The 19388-nt window shown below is 32.9% G+C and overlaps 1 protein-coding gene and 2 pseudogenes across 1 annotated transcript, besides 6 other annotated features; 2 read left to right on the top strand and 1 right to left on the bottom strand. All coding sequences in view use genetic code 12, as the record gives it.

Annotated features, from left to right (window-relative positions):
* Window positions 1-3941: part of a repeat region (RB2 region) that runs on past the window's edge.
* Window positions 1-14037: part of a repeat region (individual RPS units not marked up - some rearrangement appears to have occurred, and precise arrangement of RPS units currently unclear; orientation=sense) that runs on past the window's edge.
* CD36_07280 lies at window positions 98-1647 on the bottom strand (annotated as a pseudogene).
* Window positions 98-1647: a sequence feature (possibly Candida-conserved;~frameshift).
* Window positions 3942-8270: a tandem repeat (individual RPS units not marked up - some rearrangement appears to have occurred here, and precise arrangement of RPS units currently unclear).
* Window positions 8271-14037: a repeat region (HOK region).
* On the top strand, window positions 9856-10399 carry CD36_07240 (annotated as a pseudogene).
* Window positions 9856-10399: a sequence feature (isocitrate dehydrogenase, frameshifted fragment, pseudogene;~frameshift; stop codons).
* Window positions 14038-16209: 2172 nt separating the features above from the next.
* On the top strand, window positions 16210-17814 carry CD36_07230 (amidophosphoribosyltransferase, putative; the record flags this gene model as incomplete). The annotated part of the gene is made up of 1 exon (XM_002417334.1): window positions 16210-17814. One exon carries the CDS (start codon window positions 16210-16212, stop codon window positions 17812-17814), a length of 1605 nt encoding a protein of 534 aa, XP_002417379.1.
* Between the last annotated feature and the right edge of the window lie 1574 nt (window positions 17815-19388).

Below are 19388 nucleotides of genomic sequence, written 5' to 3'. Positions count from 1 at the left end.
GTTATTTGACAACTGGAGTAGTCAATCATGTTTGTTTAGTGAAGTAAATAATGTAATAATATTAGTCATTAATCTCTTCATTATAAAACAGTCACTTCTATGATATACTCGACAACACAGCCAAAGTAGAAGTAAACAATTCATTACCAGTTAACTCATCACTCTCAGTATTCCCTAAAAATTGAGATGGCTCTCTATTCCCACTTCCAATTCCCTGTTCAGTAATAAAAACCTTGCGAAAAGATACAAGTAAAAGGTCATCTATTCTAGTAATTTTGGTTCCACTCTGTTTTCTCATATATAGTTCATTCAAGTGCGTTTGCAATGGTTGAAATACACTTAGCACGTAAAACTTGATATAATTATTATAATATCTCCATGCGGTCAATATCAAAGTTTGTAAAGATACTTCCGATGGTTCGGCAGTTTGCAAGTTGTGACTCAATACTGTCATCAATTTTTCGAACAAATCTGATAACTGTCTGTAATCAAAGTCGTCCACCTTACCACGGCCCAAACTTGATACACTTGATCTTGTTTTCAGTCTAAAACTTTTATCGTGATCTAATGATGCTCTTTCATTGGGCTGGTGTAAACAAAAGCTCTCTTTTACAAAAGTTGCAATTTCTTCCACATTTGCATTCAATATTGGACGCATGCTTACCTTTCGACCAGAGTCGGATACGGAAAAAGATGGGGTGAATAGTGGTTTCAAGTAATGATAAAGGTTCGAATATATCTTACTATCTTTTTCGTGATCTAATTCACTCTCGTATATGCCCAATCCAACTTCTGTTTGGTGATACTTGTTTAACTTATTCTGGATAAACAGATCTGCTGGCACAAGCATTTTCTTATGAATATCCAAAAAAGAACTGTTTGTATGGTCCATATTAGTCTCTCCATCTTCAATTGAAATATTTGGGTTGGTGAAATTATAAATCTGAGCTAGTTCAGGATTGCTGATTATTGAATTTGAGCTGTTTGAGGAAAGACATAAAGTTGTCTTGGATACTTTTGACAAGTCATCGAACTTGCTGGACAAAGGTGTCGTGCCAGTCGCAACCAGATTGGTATCTTGCTGAAAACTGCTGCCATTGTGATGAGATCGATGAAACAAACTATGAAATGTGGTACTCATTGGCGAGCTCATTGAGTTCTTTCTTGACTTATTCACCTCATTCAGCAGATTACCAGTTACTATTTTCCGAAACGAAGAGTTATCTTCACTTATTGAGCTACTGGTATCCAAAAACAATTCTGGTTTACGACTGCTTTGATTCTTGGAAAACTTTAACTTCTGGGCAATCTTCAACCTATTGCCACTCTTGCTTGATTCAGATGGAGACCAGATTCTCGAAGTGTCTTTGGGGAGCTATCATCATCGCTTGGAGAATGATAAATTGAAATGTTAGATGACGACTTATTTCTAGTGAATAGCCTGGATAAAGCATTGCTAGTTTTAGTGGTTGAGTTAGTTAAGTTTGATGAAAACGAGGTGTTCGTATTTAGTTTTCTCAAGGTGTTGAAATCGACATTAGCAATTTGTGAACTAGATGGAGGACCATGAATTTTTGTTGATGATGAGGCATTCGATTGTTTAAATATCGATGAACTCGGAGATTCTTGATTAGGAACTTCAGACATTGTGTAATACTACACAAGTTTCACGATTTTAAGAGTGTTTGAATAAAGTAGTGTGGTGACTGCCAAGCCTTGTTTTCTCCTTATAAATGATTCAAATTATGGAATTCTAACAAAGATTCACGCAAGGGATAGCTGAATTAGTAGTGGTACATGCCTATTATGAAATGTTGCCAACAAAAAGCTCATCTTCAAAGTTGAACTCAAGTTTTGACGAGTCTCTTTTCTATTTGGCTGTTATACGCGAAACCAGTTGTCGTGGATGACACAATACCATTGTCAGTACTTTCTACATGGTTCTTATTTGAAGTGCATATCCATTCAAAACTGTGCAAGAATGAAGCTTTACAATGAGTGTATTAATGCATTTTGGAGTAATAAGATGTATATGTCTTCATTGTGTATTCCCGTTCATGTTAACCGTCTAAAGTTACAGTTATTTGATTGCTCAAGCTTTTTCTACTTGAAACTTCCCCTATACGTTTAGATGAGGAGAAAGAATGTTGGTGAATGTGTAGAAATACCCACTCGTGTCATAGCTACGATCAGTCTTTATGAGCTACTGAAGTGTTGAGTGTAAATGTACAAATTAATGTACCTCCAAACATTATTTAATTCAAGACAATTTCGAGAATTTCTGAGTTGTGTATATTTCTCAAATTCCCTCGTCAAAGTAATAAACCACCACTCCTATTTTATGTAGAATAAGCTTATTTCTGTACAACATTCCCTAGTTGGCGTGTATCTTTCTCAATAGTAGTAGTTATGTTAAGAGTTTTCGTGTTCACTCAGGTGAGATATTCGTAACGTAGATTACACAAAAATAATTTGTATGTCGCGTTTTTCTTGATAATCACCAATGGTGTTTTATAAAATTGTATCTTGCACGATCAATGAAGAATACACCAGAAGTTAGACAATTTGAGCTACAAGTCTTAATCAAAGTTATCTGGTGTGTGTCCAGTAATATCAGAAGCTATTGGAGATACTTGGCTAAGTAAAATAAGTGTAAAGTCTGGCTTTCTTGGTGATTTGTTTGGATTAATTATTTGCAACTATTAATTTTGTGTCACATATTTTTAATTCTACATTTTTTTATATTTTGCAAAAATATTGAGCCAAACTTTACTTCAAACTTTCTACAATAGTTGAATTTCTAACTCGTTGTCCCTATTTTCTCTAAAACACCTCCTAAAAAAAGCCATTTGACTATTTGGCTATTAAATAACATTACCTTCAATATTTTGAGTCCACAAAGGTTCATTTTGATGCTCAAATATGGCCATCAAATACTTGTCCACGTGAGATAGTCATACAATTTGAGTTATTGTCACAAGATGATTACGAGTCATCCATGCCTAAATGGTTAAAACACTACTAATGTTATGCACTACCTGTGGCCATCACACGATGAATACGTGTACTCTTCATTTCCAATTACGTGTTTGTTTACATTTTCTCTTCCTCTTATGACACGCACAGAAATGTATCAACACGACAAACATTCATCCCTTTTGACCCATCACATTTCTTTTCCAAATAGTTCAAACCACTGAAACCAACAAAATGGTAGTATTTCACTTTCTTATAATTTTTAATAGCTAACACTGCTAAACAATTTCAGGCAATCTGTGTGTATATAATTACCAAGTGACTCACATACTCAGAAGTACTAACTGTTTTCAGATATAAAGTACCAGTAAGTTCTTTCCAAATGAATTAGAATAGTTTATTCTACCAAAATATTTTGGTCATTTTTGGATTAGAAACTATTACCACATACCTTACATCCAAGGAGGTTCCTATTTATTGGACATTCATATAAATTAGCGTAATGAAAACCACTGACACACATAGCACTCCCATTGAGAGTCAACACCTTTGAGATGATCCACTTATAGAAAGCAATCAACTTGGTTTATTTCCACATAGATACACTCATTAAAAACTCCTGGAACATTTAGGATATTTTCCTATTAATGACAATTTCAAGTTAATTCACACACAAGAAACTACTCACTACTTTCAGGAACCAATTGCTAGTACTTTATTTCTAGTTAAAACTCTTCAAGGTATTTCAATGGGTCCAATAATTTGGAGATGTGGCATATATATTGGTTTAATCCGATATCATTATGACTACAGGATGGCATTTTTTATACATACTTCTATTCAAACTCATTACAGTTGAATTTTAAACTCATGCTGGATATCACAGAATCATAAATAAACAACTTAATCGATAAATTGAACCAATTTCACAACATGTAAATTATGTAAGCACACCTGTTAATTCTCTTATAAAAACGGCCTTTTTTATTGTAGCATCTCTAATAATTTGCCTACCTCAGTCACTGTTTGTGTGCATAATAGAGATTTGTCTTGGCTTCAAAATGGTGTTGGTTTGGTCGTTGTAGCGCATCTATTGGTCGAGCAGTAGTCAAAACTAAAATCGGTGTGTTTCTTAACTATGGCCAAAACGGCCTTTTTTGTCCCACAGCTTTCATCTAAATAGGTTTTCAAACAGTATCTAACGGCTTTGGTACTCACATTTTGTGGTTACAAATCGGCACTAGCCTTACCATTTACTCGTCTATACTCGATCTTCTGTCAACAATAAACCACTATTTTGACCCTTAACTATGGCCAAAACGGCCTTTTTTGTCCCCCAGTATGCAGTTGGATACCGTTTCTAACAGTTCTCATGGGGTTCGTAGTCATAACACGTGGCTACAAATCGGCACTAGTTTGACTTTTGTAGCGCTTCTATTCGTCGCATTGTTTTGACTGGAGATAACAGCAATTCCCTTAACTATGGCCAAAACGGCCTTTTTTGTCCCACAGCTTTCATCTAAATAGGTTTTCAAACAGTATCTAACGGCTTTGGTACTCACATTTTGTGGTTACAAATCGGCACTAGCCTTACCATTTACTCGTCTATACTCGATCTTCTGTCAACAATAAACCACTATTTTGACCCTTAACTATGGCCAAAACGGCCTTTTTTGTCCCCCAGTATGCAGTTGGATACCGTTTCTGACAGTTCTCATGGGGTTCGTAGTCATAACACGTGGCTACAAATCGGCACTAGTTTGACTTTTGTAGCGCTTCTATTCGTCGCATTGTTTTGACTGGAGATAACTGCAATTCCCTTAACTATGGCAAAAACGGCCTTTTTTGTTCTACAGGTCCTGTTTAAAGACCTTTTCCAATGGCTCTCTCGGTGTTAGTAGTTACATCCTGTGGCTACAAATCGGCACCAGTTTGATCTTTGTAGCGCAGAAACTGGTAATTTGGTGGCTCGCGGATCAAAATGGTTTTTTCTTAACTATGGCGAAAACGGCCTTTTTTGCTCTACAGGTCCTGTTTCAACACCTTTTTTAACGGTTCTTTCAGTGATAGATAGTTACATCCTGTGGCTACAAATCGGCACTAGTTTCACCTTCGTAGCATCAATACTCGTTGATCCATTCTTCGCCAACCAAAACACGGAGATGGACCACCAAAATATTTTCTTTAATAACTCCTCCAATTCTCAGCCGATTTAAACCAAAGTTATACCCAATAATCTAGATTGATGTCGGTTCAAATCGGCCCTAGTCTGGTCTTTGAAGACGTCCTTGTTCACCAGTAATCGCTGTTTTTCCAAAATGCCCTGCGCACGACTTTTCTGGCCATCTCGCACTTTTTGCCCTCCAACAATGAAAACACCATTGATCAAATCAATACTCTCGGTTCCAAACTCCATAACCTTCCTCTACAAATCGGCACCAGAGCCCCCAAATTCTGACTTCAATTCGTTGACCTACAGAAAGGGGGTGCTCTTAACTATGGCAAAAACGGCCTTTTTTGTCCCAGAGAACATGCCACAGCTGATCTTTGGATCGGTTATGACGGCTTTAACAATGTTCATGTTTGGCTACAAATCGGCACCCATTGGGCAGTTTTACTGCTCCAACTGGTTGTACCATTACAAACGGAGTTTACGAGCATGCTCTTAACTATGGGCAAAACGGCCTTTTTGCTCATACAGCTCCCAACTAAATGCCGCTACTAAACATACTCTCGGTTTCAACCACCACAACTGTAGCCTACAAATCGGCACCTGATTGGCTCTTGTAGCACCCCTCTACCGCCCACACTTCAATTTCCATCCTTAACTATTGCGGAAATGATGCAACTCCAAAATATTGGTTTTTGGGCAATATCTCCACCAATATTGGAGCTACTTCAACAGTACTGGATTTGGCAGTTGCTTACAAAATGCGCCTTTAATGTGACCCGACTTCCACAAGTCTAGCACCTATATTGGTGGAGTTATTGACGATTTTAGAGTTTAATTAGCGTTTTTGGCCCATCTGGTAGCGTTTTTTCAAAAACGATTGACCAAAACTAAAAACACAGCGTGTGCATTCAATACATTAGCTACGTTCACCAAATCGTCGGGTATATACCCAAAAAATGCTGGCTACAGATTGATACCAAAAAAGCCAGGGTTGGCCTAACAAAAAATAGCTGTACAGACTACCCCCAATTTTCACTATGTAAAAGACCACATTATTGGTAATGGAGCTTCGAATATAACATGTATTCCTACCAAACTCTAACGGTAGTTTCTCCAAATTGTTAGCTACAAATAGGTCTTTGAAAGAGTATGGTAGCATTAAAATTGATGTTTCCATGTCCAACGGAATTAACTGGCAGGGCTCCCTGCTATTTTTTACCAGAAATTTGTTAAGAAAAAAGGCATAAAAAAACGGCCTTTTTTATTGTAGCATCTCTAATAATTTGCCTACCTCAGTCACTGTTTGTGTGCATAATAGAGATTTGTCTTGGCTTCAAAATGGTGTTGGTTTGGTCGTTGTAGCGCATCTATTGGTCGAGCAGTAGTCAAAACTAAAATCGGTGTGTTTCTTAACTATGGCCAAAACGGCCTTTTTTGTCCCACAGCTTTCATCTAAATAGGTTTTCAAACAGTATCTAACGGCTTTGGTACTCACATTTTGTGGCTCCAAATCGGCACTAGCCTTACCATTTACTCGTCTATACTCGATCTTCTGTCAACAATAAACCACTATTTTGACCCTTAACTATGGCCAAAACGGCCTTTTTTGTCCCCCAGTATGCAGTTGGATACCGTTTCTAACAGTTCTCATGGGGTTTGTAGTCATAACACGTGGCTACAAATCGGCACTAGTTTGACTTTTGTAGCGCTTCTATTCGTCGCATTGTTTTGACTGGAGATAACTGCAATTCCCTTAACTATGGCCAAAACGGCCTTTTTTGTCCCACAGCTTTCATCTAAATAGGTTTTCAAACAGTATCTAACGGCTTTGGTACTCACATTTTGTGGTTACAAATCGGCACTAGCCTTACCATTTACTCGTCTATACTCGATCTTCTGTCAACAATAAACCACTATTTTGACCCTTAACTATGGCCAAAACGGCCTTTTTTGTCCCCCAGTATGCAGTTGGATACCGTTTCTAACAGTTCTCATGGGGTTCGTAGTCATAACACGTGGCTACAAATCGGCACTAGTTTGACTTTTGTAGCGCTTCTATTCGTCGCATTGTTTTGACTGGAGATAACTGCAATTCCCTTAACTATGGCAAAAACGGCCTTTTTTGTTCTACAGGTCCTGTTTAAAGACCTTTTCCAATGGCTCTCTCGGTGTTAGTAGTTACATCCTGTGGCTACAAATCGGCACCAGTTTGATCTTTGTAGCGCAGAAACTGGTAATTTGGTGGCTCGCGGATCAAAATGGTTTTTTCTTAACTATGGCGAAAACGGCCTTTTTTGCTCTACAGGTCCTGTTTCAACACCTTTTTTAACGGTTCTTTCAGTGATAGATAGTTACATCCTGTGGCTACAAATCGGCACTAGTTTCACCTTCGTAGCATCAATACTCGTTGATCCATTCTTCGCCAACCAAAACACGGAGATGGACCACCAAAATATTTTCTTTAATAACTCCTCCAATTCTCAGCCGATTTAAACCAAAGTTATACCCAATAATCTAGATTGATGTCGGTTCAAATCGGCCCTAGTCTGGTCTTTGAAGACGTCCTTGTTCACCAGTAATCGCTGTTTTTCCAAAATGCCCTGCGCACGACTTTTCTGGCCATCTCGCACTTTTTGCCCTCCAACAATGAAAACACCATTGATCAAATCAATACTCTCGGTTCCAAACTCCATAACCTTCCTCTACAAATCGGCACCAGAGCCCCCAAATTCTGACTTCAATTCGTTGACCTACAGAAAGGGGGTGCTCTTAACTATGGCAAAAACGGCCTTTTTTGTCCCAGAGAACATGCCACAGCTGATCTTTGGATCGGTTATGACGGCTTTAACAATGTTCATGTTTGGCTACAAATCGGCACCCATTGGGCAGTTTTACTGCTCCAACTGGTTGTACCATTACAAACGGAGTTTACGAGCATGCTCTTAACTATGGGCAAAACGGCCTTTTTGCTCATACAGCTCCCAACTAAATGCCGCTACTAAACATACTCTCGGTTTCAACCACCACAACTGTAGCCTACAAATCGGCACCTGATTGGCTCTTGTAGCACCCCTCTACCGCCCACACTTCAATTTCCATCCTTAACTATTGCGGAAATGATTTTGTGGTGTTTTTTTTGGTGGTCAATACCCTAGGATTTGGGAAATATCAGTGTTTCTTTAATACTGGGTGTGGTATACTTGATTTATTTTGTTTCTATTGATCTTATGATACTTCTAGACTCTGCCTATCATGTGATAGTAATAACATTATGTAGAGATGAAAACTGATTATTTTATTGAGAGGTGTAATATTAACTATGGGGAGGTGGTAAGTTGGTAGCATATTTGTTAAAATCGGTGGTGAAATATTTCAATCTGCAATATCTCACTCAATTTTTTATCGATCGTTTTCAATCTGAGATTGAGACTTGATTGATAATTAGGCTAGAAAATGGGAGGTCTGGGTGTGCATGGGAAGAGTATTGAGTGTGTTATTGTGTCCTCTCTGTTGCGTCTCATTCTTCCTAAGTCACGGAGTTAACATGCAAGTATATGCAGAAAATGCAGGAATTTGTATGGAAAAAGTCACGTGACCAGGTCGGAGTTAAGAAAGTCGTGTACCCGTGCTCAAAATACATACAAATTTTAGGCAAATTCGGACATAAATATGCAAGTTTCATGCAAGGTTCGGAACTTATTTCTCCCATGCATAATGGTTTTTACTAGGATTTTTTTGGGTATTTTTCTGGCGTCTATTATTTTTTCTCAAGCCTAATTTCTTAGAATCTTTTCTTACAACCAATTTCTTACAACCTTTTCTTACAACTTTTTTTTTACAACCAACTTTATCAATCTCATTAGTACACAACAAGTTATATTGAAACACCTCAACTAGCACAACATAAATCATTCAATCAATTGTTTATTCAAGTTTAGATCCCTATGAGAATGTATGAATAGTTCCATTGACGCCATGAGTTGTAATTTATTGTGATAGCGGTTAGTGGTTTCCAGTTTTGTTTGGCGGGATATTAGACTTAACTACTTCAATCAAGAGAATGAATAGGATGATAGTGAATTAATAATGTTTGAGAGTTACAGAGATACTTAGTCAAGGGCGTCAAGTAATTATTGGTCATTTGTTATTGTATTGCTTTTAAAGAAGTCCCCATTATTTTAGACGCTGGTCGGTAAATCTACCTAATAGCCATATTTCAATGAAATTAATAAATGTACAATGGAAATGTACTTAGGATTAATGAATTTAACAGAACTAGCCACTTTTGGTATTGGTGTCATAGTCATCTACTGGGTTTAGTTTATCAGTTGTTATCATGTTTATGAAAATGGGTTTAATTATTTTAATGAGTGAAGCTGGATAGTACTAATGGTTAAACAGATTATTATTTACTAATTGATATGGATGTTTATGATGCACACCTAGGAATTGTTAAATGAATAAAGAGTGATTTAATTCTCATTATTAGAAGTCCAGGATTATGAGTGAAACTATAACAAGTTCTTCCTATTGGTTGTCTCAAAGCAGTAATTGATATCCCCAACAAGTATTTTATTGGTGATCAATTTTTTGACTTTTGGAAAAGTATAGATTCTTGATTAGTTGCCATATTTGGAACACCATGATTGATATCTTGAAATCACTTTAATTATTTTATTAGAGATTGAAATTTGCCAAATCATTGATTAAAAAAGAAATTCGATATTTAAGCTTCATTAGTTTTTATTAAGAACATTCCAGGTGTTAAGAGCATTTACGATGATATTGATTCTTCCTAAATCAGTGAATATACTGAAGGTAAATATATTGGGTTGCAACATCAATCATAACCAGATGTTGTTGAATTCTTGAACATTTTGACAAGAATCAAGTCTGAAAGTGTTGTCATATTTGCTTTTGGTTTTGCTTTGAAGAACAACAAAAAATTGGTTACTGGTATCCAAAAAGCTAACATCATGAAATTAATTTGTTAAGTCAAGCTGTTAGAGATGTTGGTCAAGGTTAGCCAGGTATTGACGTAAGTTATTTCATTGTCGATAATATTTTTATACAAGCTTTTGCCAAACCAGGACAAGCTTATGTTGTCGTCGCCCCACCGTGCATGGTCGTTACTTATCCAGCATTAGTGATGCATTAATAGATGGTTCAGGTTTGGTTCCAGGTCTTAACTTTGGTAGAGAATATGCTGTTTTTGAACTAGGTTGTTGTCACCTTGGTTTACATATTAATGGTAAGAACTCAGAATTGACTTAGTGGTAATTGCCAGTTCATGGTTCAATTAACCTAATTGGTTGTGAGCTACAGAATAATAATACGGTACTTTATACAAGGAAGTTTGAATTAGTCATTTTATTGGATTTTAATGCGTTTCTTAATAGGATGTGCTGTGGTCAATATCATTTGGAACTTCCATGTTTACAGTCTAATGTCCCATTTCATAATAGCATTTTGTTGTTGTACTGCTCCTATTGAGGAAACGTCGAGACATGAACAGAAGCTTCTTGAGAAATTACTTACCACTCAGCTAAGTTTCATATCCTCACCCTTGTTCATCAACAATTAATTTGATTAGTTGTTAATACTTCAACTAAAGTATTGAAGTGAATAATTATAATCATCACAGAATTTCATTAAGGGCAAGTGAAGTGAATTCAACTAGTACTAACTTATTACTGGTGTGTAAGCTTGATAAGGTTATACTATACACATGTTAAGTTGGTTATTGTCATTGTTGAATAATATGGTTATTGTTATGTTGAGCTGATTAGGGAAAGCCGAGCAACTATTATATACTATTGATGCATTAGAATTAATCCTGTTTAAAAATTAAACTCAATGTGTGTTGGGAAGAGACAAGTTGGATTATAAGTATATGTGAGAATCCCTTTTGGAGAGTCATCACTAAAAGTCGATTGCTGTTTGGTTACATAGAATTCAACATTTACTACTACAATATAAATTCATAGTTGTTGGCAGAATGAAGTATAGTTTATTAGAATAAGATCAATCATATTCTACTAATAATGCAGGAAACACTTATCATCTTATCCACTGAACAAAATCAAGGGAATTGGGTTTTAACTGTTATTATACTTCTTTGGTAGAGTTTGTATAGAGAGCATAAATATAGGACCCATGGTTTGCCACGTACAAAGGAAAAAAAAAAAAAAAAAAAAAAATTTTCTCAAGCATAAAAATAACTCTTACACATCGTCCACTCTACTTTCTTCTGAACTATATCATCAATTAATCAAAATGGTCTACACATTTGAAGATACATAAACTGGTATTGATAAAAATATATCCCATTTTGGTACTCTGTATCTACAGTTAAATAAAAATCAGGTATTCCAGATCCAACAATTATAGATGGCACTAGTGGAGATAGACGATGGGCAGTCTGTTTTGATTATGAACTATGCCCTGTATTAATGCTCAAAAAAGAAGTACTCATCAATTGTTCATTGGATATTAATGAAGATGATATATCCCGTTTGTTCATCAAGCTGTCTTGGAAACTGTCAAAAATCTTGTGGAGATGTATGGGAATACTCGTCTAAGAAGTTTTGGTAAAGCCACAAGATTATTACAACATTTAAGAATTGTCCATTCATAAACTTTTAGATGCATGGCTTCTATCGGGAATGCCTTTGTTAATTATGATACAATTTGTGATGAATTTGATTTCCCCAAGACTTCTTGTGTATGGTTGAATTTTAATGAAGAGAACACTTAATTTCAATGAAAGCTGGCCTACAATAGGAAGGCCAACAGGTTTGTCATATTTATTGTTTATGGGAAAAGAATCATTGATAGGGGGAGTTTAAGCGAAGATATGGCACGTACTGTTGAAAGTGTTAGTGCTAATGGGGTAAATATTCTACTGGCTATCATTTTGTCAACTGGGTACATTTTATTATTTATTGTTTCCTTTTGCCAAATCAATTAACAAGGTTTCAGTAAAGCGTTCAGGAGCATATGGATAATTAATGATCTTATATTTAGTTTGATCAAGAGTCATCCAGTACTACCTTGTGTATTTGGTGTTACTTCATGCTTGGGATTTAGTTCGTATTGGAAACAGTATAAAATACTAATTGATATTTCAACAACGAGAAAGGGATTATGAGCAAAATATTGAAAAATGAAACAGTTTATTGAACTATTTGGGAAATAAGGATATACTAAGTTGTTTTATAAAAGTATTATGGGTGTTGGACAAGTGGCTGAATTAATTTTTATTTTATTGCGGTAAAGATTTAAGGTTTTCCCTAAGTATCCATAATTCAAGTAATACCAACAAACAGATTTTAATGGGGAACTTATAAGATACGTCTACATCAGGGCATTCCAGTCTTAATAGACTATCAATATGGATATTTGTGTTGTTTTTTTTACAAATAGAGTGCTTGAAGACAATGGAAAGAAATGAGAAGCAGGATACAAGACTACCAATATCACTTCAAGCAAATGCTCTGACAAGAAATGAACCATCGGAAAAGAGGAATAACAACAACGATCAGATTCTGATTCTAACAATGATAGGAGAAGTATAAAGATTGTTAAACAAAATCATAATAATAAGTCGTATGACTCAAATTTCATTGATGATTAGATCATTACTGACATTATTCATATTGTGGAGGGTGTTAGTGTCTTTGTTTGAAGCTAATATCTACTACTTGCTACTAGTCGATTGAGACAATTAACATGTGTTTGCCACTTTTGCTTCATTTGTGTTTAGCAGAAACTATATCTTTATTTTCTCAAATCATAAACAATAGCCACTAGGTTGCATGATTGCTGCTCTTTCGTTCTCAAGACAACTCTGCTTTATTTCTAGAGGGTGCTGCTGGTCTTTTTCTCATTTCTTATTGTCTACACTATGTTTGTACTATCAGCTTGGTAACCAACCACACTGATATTAATACATCTAGCTAAAGTATTACACAGCAGGAGAAATTATGAATGTGATTATAATAAAGCTTGTTTTTTTATGGTTCAAATGTACTTTCGTTATATTGATCAACAATTCTGTTATTATTTGATGTCTAAGTATCTGCAGGTTTCGAACGAAATCCTCATCTTTGCATACATCTATGTCCTCAAAATACAATTGGCTATAATTCACCCAGTATTTGAGTTATGTTGAAACCAATGGTATTATTGAAATCAGCGAGTCATTCTCCATCATTTAATGTCATCAAAAAAATTTGGTCAGATTTTTACCTATATATGAATCATACCCGGCAGACCTGATGTAATTTATTTTTTTTGCAAAGCACTGCTTTTACTATGCATTTCTGGAAAATCAAATTTACTATAGCTTACCCAATATTTGTGCTACGTTGAAAATAATGGCACCATTGAAATCAGGAGCTCATTTTCTATTAATTAATGTCATGAAACATTAGGGTCAAATTTTTGATTTTGGTGGCAATTTTTTTTTGGTGGGTTTTACCTTCATTCTTGGTTTCTGAAAAAGTTTCAAAAATTTTTCAAAATTTCAAACTTGCTGACTTAAGAGTTCCAAAAAAACAAATTTTGCTATAACTCACCCAATATTTGTGCTACAGTGGAACGAATAGTACCGTTGAAGTCAGAATTTCATTCTGCATCATTTGATATCATAAAACAATAGGGTCAGATTTTCACATACATAATGTCTACCCGGCTAGACTGATGTAATTTATTTTTTTGATAGATTCTGTCTTTACTATGTGTTTTTGGAAAATCAAATTTACTATAACTTGCTCACTATTTGTGCTACGTTGAAAATAATGACACCATTGAAATCAGGAGCTCATTTCCTATTAGTTAATGTAATAAAAGAATATGGTCAAATTTCGTCAGATTTTAGCCTGTATAAATCCTACCAGGCTAGACTCTTTGTTGAAAAAAAGAATTGGAAATAAGAAAAAGAAGTTTTCTGATGGTTTAGAATTAAATTTACCCGACTGGGGGGGAGAAATTCCTCATAAAATACTGTTTTCGCAGCCATTATGCCTATAAAAATGAACCGCCCAAGTGTATTAATTCACATAATAGTACATTGCCATTTACAAACCTGATCTAATATTGAAAGAGGCATAAATACATTTTTTTTTAATGGATTATTATCTACAACATTGAAGTTTCTTTGTACTTACTTGCAATCTAATAACCAAAGACATAATATATTTAAGGTAATATAGGGTGTTGGTTATACTTGTGACTTTGCAAGAGTTGTATTTTGATCATGATTACAACCAGACTTAATTCATATGATTTTTTTTTTTTGGGCAATTAGGATAAGAGATTAATAGAGTAGTTAATAATTGTACTTAATAGCTGATTGTATATCGGTTGATAATAAGATTTTATTTGATTATAATTTGTTGGAGGGGGGGTGGGGGGTATATATATATAGAACAAGTTTTTTTCTACATAATAAATATGAATTTTATATCTTGACTTCTGATGTTTATTAGTTGGTTGATGGAAATTCAATCAAACCATCCCTAGCAATAAACATTTCATTGACCAAAATGATTTATAAAGCAAAGATATATTAATTCTAAGAGTGTTGTTTATTTGAATTATTAAATTAAGTAGTTTTAATAATATTAGTTGTATATATAGTTGTATATATAGTTGATGATGATTCATTTCTTCTATATTTTGCATTTAGATCTCACCAAAAAAAAAAAAAAAAATACTAATGGCGGCAATTTCTTCTTTTTCCCCTTTTAAAACATTTATACCCCCCCCACCCGCCCCAATGAATAAATGCAACCATTTTGAATTATTCAATTGATTCGTTTTATTCATAAATGATAGAAAGATCATTCATTTTTCTTCTTCTTATTACTACTAAAAAAAAAAAACAACCATTGATGTAATATCAAGTGGTATGAGCTAAGTTGGGTTTTTTTAAGAGTAAGAGAAAAATATTCAACAACAAATGATAATATAATATTTTTATATTTATTGGATTTATAAATTTCATTATTGAAAAATATAATAATACAATAATAATAATTTGATAACGACTAATAATAAGGATGAATGATAATTAATAATTAATAATTAATAATTAAAAAGAAAAAGCCAGGAATAAAGTGAATGCCTTCCCCCCTTCCCTCCTTCCCTCCTTCCCTTTTTCATTAGTTTATAAAATAATCTAACAATGAAAGAGAAATAATGAAAACCTAAATATTTGTGGTTAATAATGTAAAATGTTAGTAAATTAACAATTAGGAGTAATAAATAACTAAACTAAATCCTACCACCACTATTACTACTACTATTACTACTACTAATAAATAATTTCATTGATTTATTTATTTATCAATTCTTTTTTGGGGTATTTTTTTGTTTTTGACTCGGATTTTACAAAGAGAAAAGTTGTGGTGAGGGATATGATGGCAAGAAAGGGAAAAAAAAAAAAAAAATACAACAACAACAACAACATCAAACATAGAAATAGTTAAACATTGTTACATTTCAATGTATAAATAAATAAATGATAAGATTGATGAGATTGAATTGAATTCTATTTAATGTGATTTGATTTGATTTGAGATGAGATCAGGAAGATGAAGAGGAAAAAAAAGGAATAGAAAATTAACCACATTACACTACTACTCTGATTAATTCTTATTCCCCCATCCCACCCCACCACCACCACCATACAAAAAGAATGAAAAGAATGAAAAGAAAATTTTTTTTTTTTTTTTTTTTCATTATTCAAAAAGTCTTTCCATTTCCTTTTCCTTTTTGGTTTTCTTAAGATTTATAGAATCTTCAAATATCAACTAACTTATATATATATCTATTTCCCAATTTTTGAATAACTCATTAATTTTTTTTGGTTTAGGATATAGTTTTATTTTTATCTTTTTTGTTTTTTTTGAGGGGGGGAAGGTTTTCATTATTCATACATAAGAGTTCTTTTTACTTATATCATCATCATCATCTGTCATCCCCAAAAAAAATTTCTTAATAATCTTTTTTTAAAAAAAAACAAACAAACAAACTATCCTTATATATATAAAAAAATGTGTGGAATATTAGGTATTGTATTAGCAGAACAAAATTTAAATGTTGCTCCTGAATTATTTGAAGGAGCAATGTTTTTACAACATCGTGGACAAGATGCTGCTGGAATTGCTACTTGTGGATCTAAAGGAAGATTTTATCAATGTAAAGGTAATGGAATGGCTAGAGATGTTTTCACTCAACAAAGAATGAATAATTTAATTGGAAATTATGGGATTTGTCATTTACGTTATCCAACTGCTGGATCAAGTGCTGGTAGTGAAGCTCAACCATTTTATGTTAATTCACCTTATGGTATAAGTTTAAGTCATAATGGGAACTTAGTTAATTCTATTGAATTAAGAAAACATTTAGATGAAGTAGTTCATCGTCATATTAATACTGATTCTGATTCGGAATTATTATTAAATATTTTTGCCGCAGAATTAGATAAATTTAATAAACTGAGAGTTAATAATGGTGATTTATTTTCTGCTTTAACTGGTACTATGAATAAAATTAGAGGAGCTTATGCTTGTATTGCCATGTTAGCTGGGTATGGAATTATTGGATTTCGTGATCCTAATGGAATTAGACCATTATTATTTGGTGAAAGAATTAATGTTAATGATAATGATGGTTCAAAATCAAAAAGTTATATGTTAGCATCAGAATCAGTAGTTTTAAAAGCTCATGGATTTAATAATTTTAAAGATATTAAACCTGGTGAAGCAATAATTATTACTAAAACTGGTGAATATGAATTTAAACAAGTTGTTGAACCAAAAATTTTTGCTCCTGATATTTTTGAATATGTTTATTTTGCTAGACCTGATAGTGTATTAGATGGAGTTTCAGTTTATCGATCAAGAATTGATATGGGAGAAAAATTGGCTCATAAAATTAAATCCATTATTATGGATGATAATGAAATTGATGTGGTTATTCCTGTACCTGATACTGCTAGAACTAGTGCATTTCAATGTGCTGTAACTCTTAATAAACCTTTTAGAGAAGGATTTGTTAAAAATAGATATATTGGAAGAACATTTATTATGCCTAATCAACAAGAAAGAAGATCTTCAGTTCGAAGAAAATTAAATGCTATGGATTCAGAATTTAATGGGAAAAATGTTTTATTAGTTGATGATTCAATTGTTAGAGGTACTACATCTAAAGAAATTGTTGCTATGGCTAGAGAAGCTGGAGCTAAAAAAGTATTTTTTGCATCATGTGCTCCACCAATTAGATTTAATCATATTTATGGAATTGATTTAGCTGATACTAAAGCTTTAGTTGGATTTAATCGTAATGAAAAAGAAATTGCTCAAGTTATTGGTGCTGATAAAGTTATTTATCAAGATTTACAAGATTTAATTGATTGTTGTAAATCAAATATTATTAAAAATTTTGAAGTGGGAGTATTTACTGGTGAATATATTACTGGAGTTGAAGATAATTATTTACAAGAATTGGAAAAAATTAGAGCTCAAAATCAAAGATTACAACAAAATATTAAAATGAAAGGTTTATCAGTTGATGCTTGTATTGATTCAAGTGATTTAGTTGATATTAAAGCTGAAGTTGATATTAGTATTTATAATCGTGGTGATTATACTGAATAAAATAGAATAGAATAAAATGAAATAGACTAGAATAAAATAAAATAAAATAAAATAGAATAGAATAGAATAAATCCAATTTGGGTTTGCATGATGTTATATTTATTTATTTATTTATTTGTTTTGTAAATAAATAAATTAGATTTTTAAAATTATAGAATAGAATAGAATAGAATAGAATAGATATTGTATTATATTATATTATATTATATTATATTATATTGAAAGACCGACTTCTCTTAAAGAGTGATGATGATTAGATTAATTGTTGCTATTACTACTACTACTACTACTACTACTACTACTGCTGCAGTTACACAAATTCTAAATTCTAATATTGTCTATGTAGATTATGAGGTTGTGAAATAATAATCACCAATGATTCGACAAATCCTAATCCTAATCCTAATCCAAATCCAAATCCCAAAGAAGAATCAACAATTTTTTTTTTTAATTTTAATTTTAAACCACATCAATTCAAAGAAAAGAAAAGAAAAAGGTACAACACATACAAAAATACATACATCACAGAATATATATATATATATATTATAGCAATCAATCAAGAGTTTCAGAGTTTTGGTCTTTGTAGTTCATGTTATTATTAAATTAAACATAGAATTAGTAGAGAGATAATTTTATTGAATAATCAAATGAATCTTTTGAAATTGAAATTGAAATTGAAGATGAAGTTCTAAAATTGGTGATTTCAATGTTCAATATTCAATCTCGTAACTAGTAAGTTGATTATTATTATTTTTTTTTTTTACATTGAACAATTGACTTATGAAATCTATTGTTTTGTAATAACACAAAATTCATTTAATAAAAGGTTGATGGTTTGGTTTTGTGTGTTCAATCGTTGTTGTTGTTGTTGTTGTTGGATATTTGAATAATTGTGCAAATCAATACAATAAGTCAGTTAGTTAAGTTAAGTTAAGTTAAATCGTTGTACCTTAATAATAATAAAATCTTGCCAATAGGAAATAGGAAACTGTTAAAAAAAAATAAAGAAAAAGAAATAAGATTAAACAATAAAAGATATATTTTGAGATATAATGATATTATAGTGTAAAACATAATAGTTTGAATTTGATTTATTAGATTTATTAGATTTATTAGATTTATTAGATTTATTATTTTGACACGCGTGAGATTATAATCGATCTAATGATACAGTTTTATTGTGAAAGTATTGTTAATAAGATCATCATCATCATCATCTTTCTTTTTTAAAAACTTTTGATAGACTTCTTTACAGTATAAAATAATGTTCCACTGGGTCAAGAAACTTCTGGTGTAGAAAGAAGAAAGAAAGAAAGAAAGAAGAAAGTAGAAAGCTGGTTGTTAACTATTTAATTATTATAGATTATACATAAGAAAATATTACTTGCAATTAATCAATCAATCAGTAAATAGATTGTGAAATGAAATGAAATGAAATCTATTATTGTAAACGATTTACACTACTTATTCTTGTTTTAATTGTAATTGTATTTTATTAAACTCAATTTTTCATCCAAAGAAGAAAGAAGAAAGAAGAAAGAAAGAAAGTAGAAAGAAGAATAATCTCACAA

The sequence above is a fragment of the Candida dubliniensis genome, chromosome 1 (assembly GCF_000026945.1).
Source record: "Candida dubliniensis CD36 chromosome 1, complete sequence".
NCBI lineage: Eukaryota > Fungi > Ascomycota > Pichiomycetes > Serinales > Debaryomycetaceae > Candida > Candida dubliniensis.
This window is presented reverse-complemented; position numbering and strand designations above follow the sequence as displayed.